The 21,156-nt window shown below is 45.5% G+C and overlaps 1 protein-coding gene across 1 annotated transcript in view; it reads right to left on the reverse strand.

The window, feature by feature from the left end:
* Window positions 1-21,156, reverse strand: part of LYPD1 (LY6/PLAUR domain containing 1) — a 39,633-nt gene that overhangs the window by 9,878 nt on the left and 8,599 nt on the right. Inside the window, exon 2 of the mRNA XM_056533477.1 lies at window positions 143-277. Coding sequence (XP_056389452.1) covers window positions 143-277 — 135 coding nt within the window. The remainder of the gene's footprint in view (window positions 1-142; window positions 278-21,156) is intronic.

A 21,156-nucleotide genomic window follows, 5' to 3' on the forward strand; every position in this document is an offset into this window, starting at 1 on the left:
GCCCACAGGACATGTCCTCATCCCCAGCACCCGCACCCCTCATACACTGCCCCCTGGTGATCACCAGAAGATGATGGGAACATGGCACCAATCTCCTCACACATAACCAGAGATGGCCGCCCGCGGGGGACACGGCACTCACCGTCACTTTTCTCCATCACCTCTTTCTGACACGTGTCCTGGACATTGACGGTGCAGTTGACTATGAACTCTGGGGACGAGCAGTCATCCTTCTGGAACTCCTCGCACTGGTAACACTGGATCTGCAGAGCCAAGCCTGCAAGAGAAGAGACACAACCGGGAATAAGTCTCTGAGGAGTCACCAGTATGAGCACGTCCGCTCACCGTGGATCACCAGACCACCCCCTACACCCAGGGTACATGTGGGGCCGGTCCCTCACACCACAGGTCAATCCTCCGGATGAGGAATACTCCTCTGTTCCAGCATCTGAAGCCTGAACACCATTACTGTCATCCCATAAGTCACCATTACCGGGACAAAGACAACACGACAGAGGATTTCGAGAAAATGATAAATTCCAGACATTGAGCGACTCAATCGATAATGCAACAAAAGCCAAAACTAGCTCAGTCCGGCCAAGACCTTGGAACAGCAACAAGAACCTGTCCTAGAGAAGTCCTTAAAAAATGATCCCACCGATTACTGGGGGGCCGGAGCCGCTCCTCTGGTCATTGCCACATCATGTTTACATCTTTTGAGTGCAACCCTAATGCCACGATGACAGGCGTCACGAACGCTACCATCAGGATGGGGCCTCTCCCTTTATTTCTGCACATTTAGGTTTACATACAGACCTAGCAGTAGGGAAATGGTTAAAGGGGGACTCCGCCCCTAGACATCTTATACCCCTATCCTATCCAAAGGATAGGGGATAAGATGTCTGATCGCGGGGGTCCCACCTGCTGCACCTGGCCTTCCTTTAGAGCATCGGGTGCAGCGTCAGAGGCTTGTGACGTCACGGTCACGCCCCCTCAATGCAAGTCTATGGGAGGGGCGTGGCGGACGCCACGCCCCCTCCCATAGACTTGCATTGAGGGGGCATGGCCGTGACGTAAGGAGCGGGGCGTGACTGTGACGTCACGAGCATCCGTACCGCATCGCCAGTCATCCGGCACGAAGCGAAGTTCGCTCTGTGCACCGGATGTCTGGGGTGCCGCAACCAAGATCGCGGGGGTCCCCTGCAGCAGGACCCCAATAATCAGACATCTTATCCCCTATCCTTAGGGGATAAGATGTCTAGGAGCAGAGTACCTCTTTAAAGGGGTACTCCGGTGGAAAACTTTTTTTTTTTTTTATCAACTGGTGCCAGAAAGTTAAACAGATTTGTAAATGACTTCTATTAAAAAATCTTAATCCTTCCAGTACTTATTAGCTGCTGAATACTACAGAGGAAATTATTTTCTTTTTGGAACACAGTTCTCTCTGCTGAATCACGAGCACAGTGCACTCTGCTGACATCTCTGTCCATTTTAGGAACTGTCCAGAGCAGCATATGTTTGCTATGGGGATTTTCTCCTACTCTGGACAGAGATGTCAGCAGAGAGCTCTGTGTTCCAAAAAGAAAATAATTTCCTCTGTAGTATTTAGCAGCTAATAAGTACTGGAAGGATTATGATTTTTTTATAGAAGTAATTTACAAATCTGTTCAACTTTCTGGCACCAGTTGATTAAAAAAAAAAAAGTTTTCCACTGGAGTACCCCTTTAAGCCATCTGGTTCTGGTCCAAAATACAGAGAAATAGTCACGCAATATAGATTTAGTTTAGGAAACGGGCCCATAAATCCTAATAGCGATGTCTGAGCTTAGAGATGGAGATCACAATAAAGAACTCCCCTCTATAAAGCGTCGCGGGAGGACCCGACATACCCATATATTACAGTAAATTCCTCTCATTTCAATGGGCAGCATGCAGTTCTTTATTCCTCCTCTGGGGATACCGCAGGGAAAAGGAACACCTGCTACCAGGATCTCTCCCAGCAGCAAGAGACCGGATAAAAACGTATTACCAGGAACCTTGTAACAAGCAGAACTCCATGTTAGGGTCTATTCACACGTACAGTATTTGATGCAGATTTAATGCGCAGGATTTGAGGCTGTGTTCAGTCATTTAGTTTACATGAAATTCTGCAGCATAAAATCAGTAGCATCAAATATACAGGGCTGTGGAGTCGGTAGATAAATGTTCCGACTCCGGAGTTTTTTGTACTTCCAACTCCGACTCCCCTGTATTAATATGTGAATGTATTTTATACATTCCTAGAAGGAAAGAAAGGTAACATACCTGTCATTACCACAGGACTACAGGCTGGGAAGCCAACAGTCTACTTTATTGAACAGTTTGTGTGCTGATCTGCTGCTGAAGATAGGGCAGTGGGAGGATCCAGGAAGGGGCATTTATTATAAAACATGATTTCCCTAGTAGAATCCCATAGTCATGTTTAAAGTTTAAAGTGGTACTCTGCCCCTAGACATCCCCTAGACTCTGCTGCTGGGGACCCCCGGGATCGTCGACGCGGCACCGCACTATCATTACTGCACAGAGAGAGTTCGCTCTGCACGTAATGACGAGCGATACAGGGGCCGGAGCATCGTTACGTCACGGCTCCGACCCTCGTGACATCCCGCCCCGCCCCCTTATTGCAAGTCTATGGCAGGGGGCGAGACGACCGCCACACCCCCTCCCAGACTTGTATTGAGGGGGCGGGCCGTGACATCACGAGGGGCGGGGCCGTGACGTAACGATGCTCCGGCCTTTGTATCGCCCGTCATTACGCACAGCAGCGGGACCCCGGCGATATCCCCAAAGGATAGGGGATAAGATGTCTAGGGGCGGAGTACCCCTTTAAGCTTACAATCGAGTTTACAAGTTTTTATAGCCTTAGCTGAATGGCAGCAGTTTTTCCAAGGGTTTACAGCTTCAGTCTTGAACTATTGACCCACCATTCCCTTCGCTTATACAAAAGTGTCTCTAGTCCTGCAAAAACATATTTACTTAACCCCTTATCAGTGAGAGGCTAGGTTACCCATCGGTTCCCTGTAACAGCAGAACACAACACTATGGAAAGTATAAGTATTGCCGCTCCTAATTGTGCGTTGCGTGCCATATTGTGAAGCACATGAAAAGCTTCTTCACGGTCACTTAACGTGTTCGTTTTGCGGTTACATGAGGCACTGCATGCATTGGTCTTTATTCTTACAGTAGAGAAGTCATTAATTATAACTTTTTGTGAATTGGGACATTTAAACTTGCTTTTTTTTATTTATTTTTTTATTCCAATCTATATTTAGTACGAGTCGGTGCATTGGTGCGCAGGATTTGTGTGTGTGAATACACCCTTAGGGTGGGGCCACATGAAGTACATGCGCCGATCGAAGTCACAAAAGTGAGCTCCCTGCTGTGGCTGGGTAGCTCTGTGTGTCCGCTCGTAGCGGCGTTCCGCCGCTACGAGCGGACACACAGAGCTACCCAGCCACAGCAGGGAGCTCACTGTTGTGACTGCCATTGGCGCATTTGCAGAGTGAAATAGGCTGCGGATGTGCTACATGTGACCCTAACTATAACCGGTTGCGGTCTAAGGACGAGCCGGCTCGTCCTGGGACAGCAACCGTTGTATGGCGTGGGCTCCCGACTCATACCGGCTGGCCCCCAGCTGATTCCTGTAGCTGAGGGACGGCATTAATAGCCGACATGCAGTTGACAGCGGCGTCAAAGTTGACAGCGGCATCTAAAGGGACATTGAAACCATCACCGATCGCGCGCGGGGGGGGGGGGGGCGGTTTTAGGGGGCGATCCACTGCTGAGGTACTCGTAGGGCTTACCTTTCCTGCTGGCTGCGGCTCTGACAATGATAAAGCCTGACAGGACCAGGCTTTATCAATCGAGCGCAGAGCACACAGATCAATGTGGTTCTATGGAACCACATTGATCTGTATGAGGGATCTACTGGGGACTTAAAGTGTTAAAAAAAAAAAGTTGTATAAAAAGTAAAAAGAAAAAACATCCATTGACCCTTTCCTTATTAAAAGTTTAAATCATCCCCCCTTTTCCCAAATTCCATATAAAAAATATGTATCCATAATAAAAATAAAACATATGTGGTATCGCCGTGTGCGTAAATGTCCAAACTATAAAAATATATCATTAATTAAGCCGTACGGTCAATGGCGTACGCGCAAAAAAAATTCAAAAGTCCAAAATAGCGTATTTTTGGTCACTTTTTATATCATGAAAAAATGAATAAAAAGCGATCAAAAAGTCAGATCAATACAAAAATGGTACCGGTAAAAACTTCAGATCACGGCGCCAAAAAATTAGCCCTCATACCGCCCTGTACGTGGAAAAATAAAAAAGTTATAGGGGTCAGAAGAGGACAATTTTAAATGTATTCATTTTCCTGCATGTAGTTATGATTTTTTTTTCCAGAAGTACGACAAAATCAAACCTATATACGTAGGGGATCATTTTAATCGTATGGACCTATAGAATAAAGATAAGGTGTCATTTTTACCGAAAAATGTACAGCGTGGAAACGAAAGCCCCCCCAAATTTACAAAATTGTTTTTTTTCTTCAATTTTGTCGCACAATGATTTTTTTTGTTTTGTCGAAGATTTTTGGATAAAATGACTGACGTCATTACAAAGTAGAATTGGTGGCGCAAAAAATAAGCCATCATATTGATTTTTAGGTGGAAAATTGAAAGAGTTATGATTTTTAAAAGGCAAGGAGCAAAAAACGAAAATGCAAAAACGGTGTAAAGGACGCAGGGGGGGCATCGGTGTAGTGATCGGCACAGGGTGGGGGCATCGGTGCAGTGACCGGCACAGGGTGGGGGCATCGGTGCAGTGACCGGCACAGGGTGGGGGCATCGGTGCAGTGACCGGCACAGGGTGGGGGCATCGGTGCAGTGATCGGCACAGGGTGGGGGCATCGGTGCAGTGGCTTGACAGAAAGATGAGCCTGGTGGATACATTTATGATAGATTGGGGGGGGGGGGGGGGGAGTTTACTTAATCAAAAAACAAGAAGAGTTTTGTCCGTTTCCACAGTAACAAAAGGGCTGATTGTGGAAATGTTTTATGAGAAGTGACCGAATACACAGAGTGAAGGACGTACGAGTCAAATATGACCCCAAGACAGGAGGAGTTATGTTACCACGGAAAGATGGAGATTATTGGGGTTAATCTATTCTAGAGCCCTGAGCAAGACCGCAGCTCCACACTGAGGGACACAACACCATCACACAACACAACAACATCATACAACACAACAACATCACACAACACAACACCATGAAAAAGCAACATCACACAACACAACAACATAACACAGCAACATCACACAACACCATCTCACAACAACATCACACAACACAACACCATGACACAGCAACATCACACAACACCATCACACAACATCACACAACACCATCACCATGACACAGCAACATCACACAACACAACACCATAACACAGCAACATCACACAACACAACAACATAACACAGCAACATCACACAACACCATCTCACAACAACATCACACAACACAACACCATCTCACAACAACATCACACAACACAACACCATGACACAGCAACATCACACAACACAACACCATGACACAGCAACATCACACAACACAACACCATAACACAGCAACATCACACAACACCATCTCACAACAACATCACACAACACAACACCATCTCACAACAACATCACACAACACAACACCATGACACAGCAACATCACACAACACAACACCATGACACAGCAACATCACACAACACAACACCATAACACAGCAACATCACACAACACAACAACATAACACAGCAACATCACACAACACAACAACATAACACAACACAACACCATGACACAGCAACATCACACAACACAACAACATAACACAGCAACATCACACAACACAACACCATAACACAGCAACATCACACAACACAACAACATAACACAGCAACATCACACAACACCATCTCACAACAACATCACACAACACAACACCATGACACAGCAACATCACACAACACAACACCATAACACAGCAACATCACACAACACAACAACATAACACAGCAACATCACACAACACAACAACATAACACAGCAACATCACACAACACAACAACATAACACAACACAACACCATGACACAGCAACATCACACAACACAACAACATAACACAGCAACATCACACAACACAACACCATAACACAGCAACATCACACAACACAACAACATAACACAGCAACATCACACAACACCATCTCACAACAACATCACACAACACAACACCATGACACAGCAACATCACACAACACAACAACATAACACAGCAACATCACACAACACAACACCATAACACAGCAACATCACACAACACAACAACATAACACAGCAACATCACACAACACAACAACATAACACAGCAACATCACACAACACCATCTCACAACAACATCACACAACACAACACCATGACACAGCAACATCACACAACACAACACCATGACACAGCAACATCACACAACACAACACCATAACACAGCAACATCACACAACACAACAACATAACACAGCAACATCACACAACACAACATAACACAACACAACACCATAACACAGCAACATCACACAACACAACAACATAACACAGCAACATCACACAACACAACACCATAACACAGCAACATCACACAACACAACAACATAACACAGCAACATCACACAACACCATCTCACAACAACATCACACAACACAACACCATGACACAGCAACATCACACAACACAACAACATAACACAGCAACATCACACAACACAACACCATAACACAGCAACATCACACAACACAACAACATAACACAGCAACATCACACAACACCATCTCACAACAACATCACACAACACAACACCATCTCACAACAACATCACACAACACAACACCATGACACAGCAACATCACACAACACAACACCATAACACAGCAACATCACACAACACAACAACATAACACAGCAACATCACACAACACCATCTCACAACAACATCACACAACACAACACCATGACACAGCAACATCACACAACACAACAACATAACACAGCAACATCACACAACACAACACCATAACACAGCAACATCACACAACACAACAACATAACACAGCAACATCACACAACACAACAACATAACACAGCAACATCACACAACACCATCTCACAACAACATCACACAACACAACACCATGACACAGCAACATCACACAACACAACACCATGACACAGCAACATCACACAACACAACACCATAACACAGCAACATCACACAACACAACAACATAACACAGCAACATCACACAACACCATCTCACAACAACATCACACAACACAACACCATGACACAGCAACATCACACAACACAACAACATAACACAGCAACATCACACAACACCATCACACAACAACATCACACAACACAACACCATGACACAGCAACATCACACAACACAACAACATAACACAGCAACATCACACAACACAACACCATAACACAGCAACATCACACAACACAACAACATAACACAGCAACATCACACAACACCATCTCACAACAACATCACACAACACAACACCATGACACAGCAACATCACACAACACAACAACATAACACAGCAACATCACACAACACAACACCATAACACAGCAACATCACACAACACAACAACATAACACAGCAACATCACACAACACCATCTCACAACAACATCACACAACACAACACCATGACACAGCAACATCACACAACACAACACCATGACACAGCAACATCACACAACACAACACCATAACACAGCAACATCACACAACACAACAACATAACACAGCAACATCACACAACACCATCTCACAACAACATCACACAACACAACACCATGACACAGCAACATCACACAACACAACAACATAACACAGCAACATCACACAACACCATCACACAACAACATCACACAACACAACACCATGACACAACAACATCACACAACACAACAACATCACACAACACAACACCATAACACAGCAACATCACACAACACAACACCATGACACAGCAACATCACACAACACCATCACACAACACCATGACACAGCAACATCACACAACACCATAACACAGCAACATCACACAACACAACACCATGACACGGTAACATCACACAACACAACACCATGACACAGCAACATCACACAACACCATCACACAACAACATCACACAACACAACACCATAACACAGCAACATCACACAACACCATCACACAACATCACACAACACCATCACCATGACACAGCAACATCACACAACACAACACCATGACACAACAACATCACACAACACCATAACACAGCAACATCACACAACATCACACAACACCATAACACAGCAACATCACACAACAACACCACACAACAACATAACACAACAACATCACAACACCATGACACAACACAACAACATCACACAACAACACCACACAACAACATAACACAACAACATCACACAACACCATGACACAGCAACATCACACAACACAACACCATGACACAACAACATCACACAACACCATGACACAGCAACATAACACAACAACATCACACCATGACACAGCAACATCACACAACACCATAACAAAGCAACATCACACAACACCATGACACAGCAACATCACACAACAACATCACACAACACCATAACAAAAGCACCATGACACAGCAACATCACACAACACCATGACACAGCAACATCACACAACACAGCAACATCACACAACACCATGACACAGCAACATAACACAACAACATCACACCATGACACAGCAACATCACACAACACCATAACAAAGCAACATCACACAACACAACACCATGACACAGCAACATCACACAACACAACACCATGACACAGCAATATAACACAACACAATAACACAACATCACACCATGACACAACATCACACAACACCATGACAAAACATCACACAACACCATGACAAAACATCACACAACACCATGACAAAACATCACACAACATCACACAACACCATGACAAAACATCACACAACACCATGACAAAACATCACACAACAACATCACACAGCACCATAACACAACATAACACAACACCATGACAAAACATCACACAACAACATCACACAGCACCATAACACAACATAACACAACACCATGACAAAACATCACACAACAACATCACACAGCACCATAACACAACATAACACAACACCATGACAAAACATCACACAACAACATCACACAGCACCATAACACAACATAACACAACATCACACCCTTTCCTAAATATATGAGAGCGGCCGCCACAAAATGTTGTCCATGCTACACAAATGATGGTCTAACAACAGAAGAAAAACAACAAGAAGTCTGTGCACAATGGGGGAGATTTATCATTACCCGTCCGGAGGAAAAGTTGCTGAGTTGCCCATAGGAACCAATCAGATTGCTACTTTCATTTTGCAGAGGCCTTGTCAATAATGAAAGCAGCGATCTGATTGGTTGCTATGGGCAACTGGACAACTTTTCCTCTGGACAGGTTCTGATAAATCTCCCCCAATGAGTATATAGCAGTGTATATGGGCCACAGGCCAGGAGGTGAGGAGACACAGGGTGTGAGGAGAAACTCTTATAGACGGTTATACATTCTGTGCTGAGTCTGCAGAAAAATGAACAGGTTCATTCTTTCTGAGGATACGGAATTCGAAATTTCCGCGCCGGAAACATCTGGCATGGAAATTCTGCCATGTGCACAGCGCAGCAGAATCCTGTTCAATGGGACTCTGCTGCAGTGGAATTTCCATGCAGAATTCCAATGCGGAATTCTGCATGGAAATTCCAACATGTGGACATGGCCTTATAGTAAAGAACCAACTCCCAAGATGACTATTCCACAGATTCGCAGCTCTTACACTAAACCAGCTCCTAAGGCAGTTTTTTCCCCAACCAGTGTGCCTCCAGCTGTTGCAAAATCACAGCAGAATCCTGTTCAACTGGACTCTGCTGCAGTCGAATTTCCGTGCAGAATTCCAATTCAGCACAAAAATCCCAATGTGTGAACATAGCCTTACAGTAAAGAACTAGCTCCTGAGGTGACTATTTTCCAGATTCGCAGCTCTTACAGAAAAGAACCAACTCCTGAGTTAACTATTTTACAAATGCACAGCTCTTACAGTAAAGAACCAACTCCTGAAGTGACAATTCCACAGATTCGCAGCTCTTACAGAAAAGAACCAGCTCCTGAGTTAACTATTCTACAAATGCACAGCTCTTACAGTAAAGAACCAGGTCCTCAGGAGACTATTCCACAGATTAGCAGCTCTTACAGAAAAGAACCAGCTCCTGAGTTTAACTATTCTACAAATGCACAGCTCTTACAGTAAAGAACCAGGTCCTCAGGAGACTATTCCACAGATTAGCAGCTCTTACAATAAAGAACTAGCTCCTAAAGCAGTGTTTCCCAACCAGGGTGCCTCCAGCTGTTGCAAAACTACAAATCCCAGCATGCCCGGACAGCCGAAGGCTGTCCGGGCATGCTGGGAGTTGTAGTTTTGCAACAACTGTAGGTACCCTGGTTGGGAAACTCTGTCCTAAGGTGACTGTTCTATAGATTCATGACTCTTACAGTAAAGAACCAGCTCCTGAGTTGACTATTCAACAGATTCTCAGCTCTTACAGGAAAGAACCCCTTAGGTGACTACTACACTTTTTGCGGTGGAGATTGAACTTTTTTTTTAACTAGCACAGTAAAAAATAAATAAATAAATTATATATATATATATATATATATATATACACACTGTATATATATATATATATATATATATATATATATCCATATATCCAGCACAACTACCTAATACACGAGTGCCCGCTGCTGTGGCAAATACAAAATAAACAAAAAAGAAGGTTGCAGCAGCACTCTTGGTTCAAAAATGGAAGCTCTTGGCCCACTTTTTGATCAAAACGTGTCCCCCCATCCACCACTTCGGAGGGACCCTAACATGCTCAGTCCACTCACCTCTGCTGGGCATACGGCCTCTGACTGGGTGACATACAGGATCCCCCTATCAATTTAAAAACACATGTTTTGATCAAAAAGTGCGCTAAGAGCCTCCATTTTTTGCCCGGGAGTGCTGCTGCTGCTGCTGCTACCTTCTTTTTTGTATACTTTTTTAACTCCAGACAGAAGGAGCGCCCTCTTGTGTTTTAAGGAGGTTTTACATGTAAAAGCTGATTACTTTGTGAGGAACTGTTTTTTAATCCCGCTCCTGATTAATTTTTGACCATCACCACCCGTTCCGGCAAGGTGTTTGTTCCGCTCCTTCAACATGTGCCCGCAACAACCTTATTACCGCCTGCAAGTCTTCCATTGGGCCCCACGGGATCCCAATCCCCATGCAGGACTCTACTTCAGTTTAGTTGAAGTCAGTAAGTGTTAAAGGGGTACTCCGGTGGAAAACAATTTTTCTTAAATCAACTGGTCCCAGATAGTTATGCAAGATTTGTAAATTACTTCTATTTAAAAAAAAATCTTAATCCTTCCAGTACTTATCAGCTGCTGTATACTCCAGAGAAAAAAAATTTTCTTTTTGAATTTTCTCTCTGTCTGACCACAGTGCTCTCTGCTGACCCCTCTGTCCATTTTAGTAACTGTCCAGAGCAGGAGCAAATCTCCATAGCAAACCCCTCCTGCTCTGGACAGTTCCTGACACGGACAGAGGTGTCAGCAGAGAGCACTGTGGTCAGACTGGAACGAACTACACAACTTCTTCTTGAGCATACAGCAGCTGATAAGTACTGGAAGGATTAAGATTTTTTAAATAAAAATAATTTACAAATCTGTTTAACTTTCTGGCACCAGTTGATTTAAGAAAAAAAAAAAAAAAACTTTCCCCTTTAACGTTAGTAGGGTTAGGTTGCACATTTTCTACATGGCAAGAGCATCCTACTTACTGTGCAATCAGCATAAAAAAAAAAGTTCCTCCCATTGTGTCCATCTCTTGATCATGTGACTGATGATATACAGTGACCCCCCGACCTACGATGGCCCCGACATATGATCAATTCAACACACGATGCTTTTGTATGTCGGGGCCATCCCATAAACGGCTATGCTGCAGCGCAGACTGCTTCAGCTGACGATCACTTACCTGTCCTCGGGGCTCCGGCGCGTCCTCTTCAGGATCCCCTGCATCGTCGGCGCTCTCCATCGTTGTCATCACGTCGCTGCGCACGCCGTCCCGTCATCCAATAGGAGCGGCGTGCGTAGCGACGTGATGGCGGCGACGGAGAGCGAGGATGCCGGGGAAGCAGAGGCCTTGCCGGAGCGTCTGGGACACCTCGGGGACAGCGATGGAAGGCGACATCCAGGGCAGCGGTGACGGTGCGGCTCGGCGGGTACACGTGAGTATAATCTCCAATACCAGTGGTCTTCAACCTGTGGACCTCCAGATGTTGCAAAACTACAACTCTCAGCATGCCCGGACAGCCGTTGGCTGTCCGGGCATGCTGGGTGTTGTAGTGTTGCAACATCTGGAGGTCCGCAGGTTGTAGACCACTGTCCTATACTTTACATTGCACGGATCCCTCAACATGCGATGGTTTCAACAAACGATGGTCCATTTGGAACGGATTACCATCGTATGTTGAGGGACCACTGTATATACAATAAGTGACAAAAAAAAATTATAATAAAGAAATAATAATAATAAAGAAATAATAATAATAATAATAAAGAAATAATAATAATAATAATAATAAAGAAATAATAATAATAATAATAATAAATAATAATAATAATAATAAAGAAATAATAATAATAAAGAAATAATAATAATAATAATAAAGAAATAATAATAATAATAATAAAGAAATAATAATAATAAAGAAATAATAATAATAAAGAAATAATAATAATAATAAAGAAATAATAATAATAATAATAAAGAAATAATAATAATAATAATAATAAAGAAATAATAATAATAATAATAATAATAAAGAAATAATAATAATAATAATAAAGAAATAATAATAATAATAATAATAAAGAAATAATAATAATAATAATAAAGAAATAATAATAATAATAATAATAATAAATAATAATAATAATAATAAAGAAATAATAATAATAATAATAATAATAAAGAAATAATAATAATAAAGAAATAATAATAATAATAATAAAGAAATAATAATAATAAAGAAATAATAATAATAATAAAGAAATAATAATAATAATAATAAAGAAATAATAATAATAATAAAGAAATAATAATAATAATAATAAATAAATAATAATAATAATAATAATAAAGAAATAATAATAATAATAAAGAAATAATAATACACCAAAATACAAATGTTGGTTTGCGGCAAAGCTCGGCACACAGTACAGTCAGGCAGTAAATGATTACAGGAGGGGTCTGGTTAGATACTAATTATTGCCACAAGAGGGCGAGAAAGTGCTTCCCCCGCTGCCCTGTAAAAAGGATATCCTCTTGGTTAAAGGGGTAGTCGAGTGGTGAACAACTTATCCCCTATCCTAAGGATAGGGGATAAGTTTGAGATCGCGGGGGGTCCGACCACTGGGGCCCCCTGCGATCTCTCTGTACGGGGCCCCGGCTCTCCAGCCAGATAGCGGGTGTCGACCCCCGCACGAAGCGGCAGCCGACACGCCCCCTCAATACATCTCTATGGCAGAGCCGGAGATTGCCGAAGGCAGCGCTTTGGCTCTGCCATAGAGTTGTATTGAGGGGGCGTGTCGGCCGCCGGTTCGTGCGGAGTTCGACACGCCCCCTTCCCGCGGGCTGTCTGGGCCCCGTACAGGAGATCGCAGGAGGCCCCAGTGGTCGGACCCCCCGCAATCTCAAACTTAACCCCTATCCTTAGGTTCACCACTGGACTACTCCTTTAACTGCTAGGCATGCCACCACTACGATGCCCTATTACAGGCTTTGAGAGGGGGGCAAAATTGTTGGGAGCAGAGGTTACGTCAGGGCACGCACACATGTTGGTTACATCAGGGCACGCACACATGTTGGTTACATCAGGGCACGCACACATGTTGGTTACATCAGGGCACGCACACATGTTGGTTACATCAGGGCACGCACACATGTTGGTTACATCAGGGCACGCACACATGTTGGTTACATCAGGGCACGCACACATGTTGGTTACGTCAGGGCACGCACACATGTTGGTTACATCAGGGCACGCACACATGTTGGTTACATCAGGGCACGCACACATGTTGGTTACATCAGGGCACGCACACATATTGGTTACATCAGGGCACACACACATGTTGGTTACATCAGGGCACGCACACATGTTGGTTACGTCAGGGCACGCACACATGTTGGTTACATCAGGGCACGCACACATGTTGGTTACATCAGGGCACGCACACATATTGGTTACGTCAGGGCACGCACACATGTTGGTTACATCAGGGCACGCACACATGTTGGTTACATCAGGGCACACACACATGTTGGTTACATCAGGGCACGCACACATGTTGGTTACATCAGGGCACGCACACATGTTGGTTACATCAGGGCACGCACACATGTTGGTTACATCAGGGCACACACATGTTGGTTACCTCAGGGCACACACACACATGTTGGTTACATCAGGGCACGCACACATGTTGGTTACGTCAGGGCACGCACACATGTTGGTTACATCAGGGCACGCACACATGTTGGTTACATCAGGGCACGCACACATGTTGGTTACATCAGGGCACGCACACATGTTGGTTACATCAGGGCACGCACACATGTTGGTTACATCAGGGCACACACACATGTTGGTTACATCAGGGCACACACATGTTGGTTACATCAGGGCACACACACATGTTGGTTACGTCAGGGCACACACACATGTTGGTTACATCAGGGCACGCACACATGTTGGTTACATCAGGGCACACACACATGTTGGTTACATCAGGGCACGCACACATGTTGGTTACATCAGGGCACGCACACATGTTGGTTACATCAGGGCACGCACACATGTTGGTTACATCAGGGCACGCACACATGTTGGTTACATCAGGGCACGCACACATGTTGGTTACATCAGGGCACGCACACATGTTGGTTACATCAGGGCACACACACATGTTGGTTACATCAGGGCATGCACACATGTTGGTTACATCAGGGCACGCACACATGTTGGTTACATCAGGGCACGCACACATGTTGGTTACATCAGGGCACGCACACATGTTGGTTACATCAGGGCACACACACATGTTGGTTACATCAGGGCACGCACACATGTTGGTTACCTCAGGGCACACACACATGTTGGTTACATCAGGGCACACACACACATGTTGGTTACATCAGGGCACACACACATGTTGGTTACATCAGGGCACACACACACATGTTGGTTACATCAGGGCACACACACATGTTGGTTACATCAGGGCACACACACATGTTGGTTACATCAGGGCACACACACATGTTGGTTACGTCAGGGCACACACACACATGTTGGTTACATCAGGGCACGCACACATGTTGGTTACGTCAGGGCACGCACACATGTTGGTTACATCAGGGCACGCACACATGTTGGTTACCTCAGGGCACGCACACATGTTGGTTACGTCAGGGCACGCACACATGTTGGTTACATCAGGGCACACACACATGTTGGTTACATCAGGGCACGCACACATGTTGGTTACATCAGGGCACGCACACATGTTGGTTACATCAGGGCACGCACACATGTTGGTTACATCAGGGCACGCACACATGTTGGTTACATCAGGGCACGCACACATGTTGGTTACATCAGGGCACGCACACATGTTGGTTACATCAGGGCACGCACACATGTTGGTTACATCAGGGCACGCACACATGTTGGTTACCTCAGGGCACGCACACATGTTGGTTACCTCAGGGCACACACACATGTTGGTTACATCAGGGCACACACACATGTTGGTTACATCAGGGCACACACACATGTTGGTTACGTCAGGGCACGCACACATGTTGGTTACGTCAGGGCACGCACACATGTTGGTTACGTCAGGGCACACACACATGTTGGTTACATCAGGGCACACACACATGTTGGTTACATCAGGGCACACACACATGTTGGTTACATCAGGGCACACACACATGTTGGTTACATCAGGACACGCACACATGTTGGTTACATCAGGGCACACACACATGTTGGTTACATCAGGGCACGCACACATGTTGGTTACATCAGGGCACACACACATGTTGGTTACGTCAGGGCACGCACACATGTTGGTTACATCAGGGCACACACACATGTTGGTTACATCAGGGCACACACATGTTGGTTACATCAGGGCACACACACATGTTGGTTACGTCAGGGCACACACACATGTTGGTTACATCAGGGCACGCACACATGTTGGTTACATCAGGGCACACACACATGTTGGTTACATCAGGGCACGCACACATGTTGGTTACATCAGGGCACGCACACATGTTGGTTACATCAGGGCACGCACACATGTTGGTTACATCAGGGCACGCACACATGTTGGTTACATCAGGGCACGCACACATGTTGGTTACATCAGGGCACGCACACATGTTGGTTACATCAGGGCACACACACATGTTGGTTACATCAGGGCACGCACACATGTTGGTTACATCAGGGCACGCACACATGTTGGTTACATCAGGGCACGCACACATGTTGGTTACATCAGGGCACGCACACATGTTGGTTACATCAGGGCACACACACATGTTGGTTACATCAGGGCACGCACACATGTTGGTTACCTCAGGGCACGCACACATGTTGGTTACCTCAGGGCACACACACATGTTGGTTACCTCAGGGCACACACACACATGTTGGTTACATCAGGGCACACACACATGTTGGTTACATCAGGGCACACACACATGTTGGTTACGTCAGGGCACACACACATGTTGGTTACATCAGGGCACGCACACATGTTGGTTACATCAGGGCACGCACACATGTTGGTTACATCAGGGCACGCACACATGTTGGTTACATCAGGGCACGCACACATGTTGGTTACATCAGGGCACACACACATGTTGGTTACATCAGGGCACGCACACATGTTGGTTACGTCAGGGCACACACACATGTTGGTTACATCAGGGCACGCACACATGTTGGTTACATCAGGACACACACACATGTTGGTTACGTCAGGACACACACACATGTTGGTTACGTCAGGGCACGCACACATGTTGGTTACATCAGGGCACACACATACATGTTGGTTACATCAGGGCACACACACATGTTGGTTACGTCAGGGCACGCACACATGTTGGTTACGTCAGGGCACGCACACATGTTGGTTACGTCAGGGCACGCACACATGTTGGTTACATCAGGGCACACACACATGTTGGTTACATCAGGGCACACACACATGTTGGTTACATCAGGGCACGCACACATTTTGGTTACGTCAGGGCACGCACACATGTTGGTTACGTCAGGGCACGCACACATGTTGGTTACGTCAGGGCACGCACACATGTTGGTTACATCAGGGCACACACACATGTTGGTTACATCAGGGCACACACACATGTTGGTTACATCAGGGCACGCACACATGTTGGTTACATCAGGGCACGCACACATTTTGGTTACGTCAGGGCACGCACACATGTTGGTTACGTCAGGGCACGCACACATGTTGGTTACGTCAGGGCACGCACACATGTTGGTTACATCAGGGCACACACACATGTTGGTTACATCAGGGCACGCACACATGTTGGTTACATCAGGGCACGCACACATGTTGGTTACATTAGGGCACGCGCACATGTTGGTTACATCAGGGCACGCACACATGTTGGTTACATTAGGGCACGCACACATGTTGGTTACATCAGGGCACACACACATGTTGGTTACATCAGGGCACACACACATGTTGGTTACATCAGGGCACACACACATGTTGGTTACATTAGGGCACACACACATGTTGGTTACATCAGGGCACACACACATGTTGGTTACATCAGGGCACACACACATGTTGGTTACATCAGGGCACGCACACATGTTGGTTACATCAGGGCACGCACACATGTTGGTTACATCAGGGCACGCACACATGTTGGGTACGTCAGGGCACACACACATGTTGGTTACATCAGGGCACACACACGTTGGTTACATCAGGGCACGCACACATGTTGGTTACGTCAGGGCACGCACACATGTTGGTTACATCAGGGCACACACACATGTTGGTTACCTCAGGGCACACACACACATGTTGGTTACATCAGGGCACGCACACATGTTGGTTACATCAGGGCACGCACACATGTTGGTTACATCAGGGCACGCACACATGTTGGTTACATCAGGGCACACACACACATGTTGGTTACATCAGGGCACGCACACATGTTGGTTACATCAGGGCACGCACACATGTTGGTTACATCAGGGCACGCACACATGTTGGTTACATCAGGGCACGCACACACGTTGGTTACATCAGGGCACGCACACATGTTGGTTACGTCAGGGCACGCACACATGTTGGTTACGTCAGGGCACGCACACATGTTGGTTACATCAGGGCACGCACACATGTTTATAGTGTCCTATATACAGATCCTTTATTGTTATAATTGATATCTTTGTTGGATCGATCACATTTGCCCTCCTTTCCTCCTCTATAGGTTTTGGTGGGAACCATCTCTGGCAATGTTTATAGTTGTGCAATATTATTTCCCTGTTGTCAAAGTCATGGCTGTAAATGTTGGCACCCATGAGTATTTCTCCCAGGAAAGGATTGCAGTAACACATGTTTTGCTATACACATGTTTATTCCCTTTGTTGGAACTAAACCAAAAAAGGAGGAAAAAAAGCAAATTGGACATAATGTCACCAAACTCCAAAAATGGTCTGGACAAAATTATTGGCCCCTTTCAAAATTGTGGAAAAATAAGATTGTTTCCAGCATGTGATGCTCCTTTATACTCACCTGGGGCAAGTAACAGGTGGGGGCAATATAAAAATCACACCTGAAAGCTGATAAAAAGGAGAGAAGTTCACTTAGTCTTTGCATTGTGTGTCTGTGTGTGCCACACTAAGCATGGACAACAGAAAGAGGAGAAGAGAACTGTCTGAGGGCTTGAGAACCAAAATTGTGGAAAAATATCAACAATCTCAAGGTTACAAGTCCATCTCCAGAGATCTAGATTTGTCTTTGTCCACAGTGCGCAACATTATCAAGAAGTTTACAACCCATGGCGCTGTAGATAATCTCCCTGGGCGTGGACGGAAGAGAAAAATTGAAGAAAGGTGTCAACGCAGGATAGTCCGGATGGTGGATAAGCAGCCCCAAACAAGTTCCAAAGATATTCAAGCTGTCCTGCAGGCTCAGGGAGCAACAGTGTCAGCACGAACTATCTGTCCACATTTAAATGAAATGAAACGCTATGGAGGAGACCCAGGAGGACCCCGCTATGGAGGAGACCCAGGAGGACCCCACTATGGAGGAGACCCGGGAGGACCCCACTATGGAGGAGACCCGGGAGGACCCCACTATGGAGGAGACCCAGGAGGACCCCACTATGGAGGAGACCCAGGAGGACCCCACTATGGAGGAGACCCAGGAGGACCCCACTATGGAGGAGACCCAGGAGGACCCCACTATGGAGGAGACCCAGGAGGACCCCACTATGCAGGAGACCCAGGAGGACCCCACTATGGAGGAGACCCAGGAGGACCCCACTATGGAGGAGACCCAGGAGGACCCCACTATGGAGGAGACCCAGGAGGACCCCACTATGGAGGAGACCCAGGAGGACCCCACTATGGAGGAGACCCAGGAGGACCCCACTATGGAGGAGACCCAGGAGGACCCCACTATGGAGGAGACCCAGGAGGACCCCACTATGGCAGGAGACCCAGGAGGACCCCACTATGGAGGAGACCCAGGAGGACCCCACTATGGAGGAGACCCAGGAGGACCCCACTATGGAGGAGACCCAGGAGGACCCCACTATGGAGGAGACCCAGGAGGACCCCACTATGGAGGAGACCCAGGAGGACTCCACTATGGAGGAGACCCAGGAGGACCCCACTATGGAGGAGACCCAGGAGGACCCCACTGCTGACACAGAGACATAAAAAAGAAAGACTACATTTTACCAAAATTAACTTGAGTAACCAAAATCCTTCTGGGAAAACGTCTTGTGGACAGATGAGACCAAGATAGAGCTTTTTGGTAAAGCACATAATTCTACTGTTTACCGAAAACTGAATGAGGCCCACAAAGAAAAGAACACAGTACCTACAGTGATATATGGTGGGGGCTCAATGATGTTTTGGGGTTGTTTTGCTGCCTCTGGCACTGGGGGTCTTGAATGTGTACAAGACATCATGAAATCTCAGGATTACCAATGGATTTTGGGCCGCACTGTACAGCCCAGTGTCAGAAAGCTGGGTTTGTGTCCAAGATCTTGACCCTAAACATACGTCAAAAAGCCCCCAGAAATGGATGACAACAAAGCGCTGGAGAGTTCTGAAGTGTCAGCAATGAGTCCAGATCTAAATCCCATTGATCACCTGTGGAGAGATCTTATAATTACTGTTGGGAAAAGGCGCCGTCCAATAAGAGACCGGGAGCAGTTTGTAAAGGAAGAGTCGTCCAACATTCCGGCTGAGAGGTGTAAGAAGCTTATTGATGGTTATAGGAAGAGTGGTCCAACATTCCAGCTAAGAGGTGTAAGAAGCTTATTGATGGTTATAGGAAGGACACTGATTTCACTTATTTTTTCCAAAGGGTGTGCAACCAAATATTAAGTTAAGGGGGCCAATAATTTTGTCCAGACCATTTTTGGAGTTTGGTGACATTTTGTCCAATTTGCTTTTTTCCTCCTTTTTTTGGTTTAGTTCCAATACACACAAAGGGAATAAACAAGTGTATAGCAAAACATGTGT

This window comes from Hyla sarda, chromosome 8 (genome assembly GCF_029499605.1).
Source record: "Hyla sarda isolate aHylSar1 chromosome 8, aHylSar1.hap1, whole genome shotgun sequence".
NCBI lineage: Eukaryota > Metazoa > Chordata > Amphibia > Anura > Hylidae > Hyla > Hyla sarda.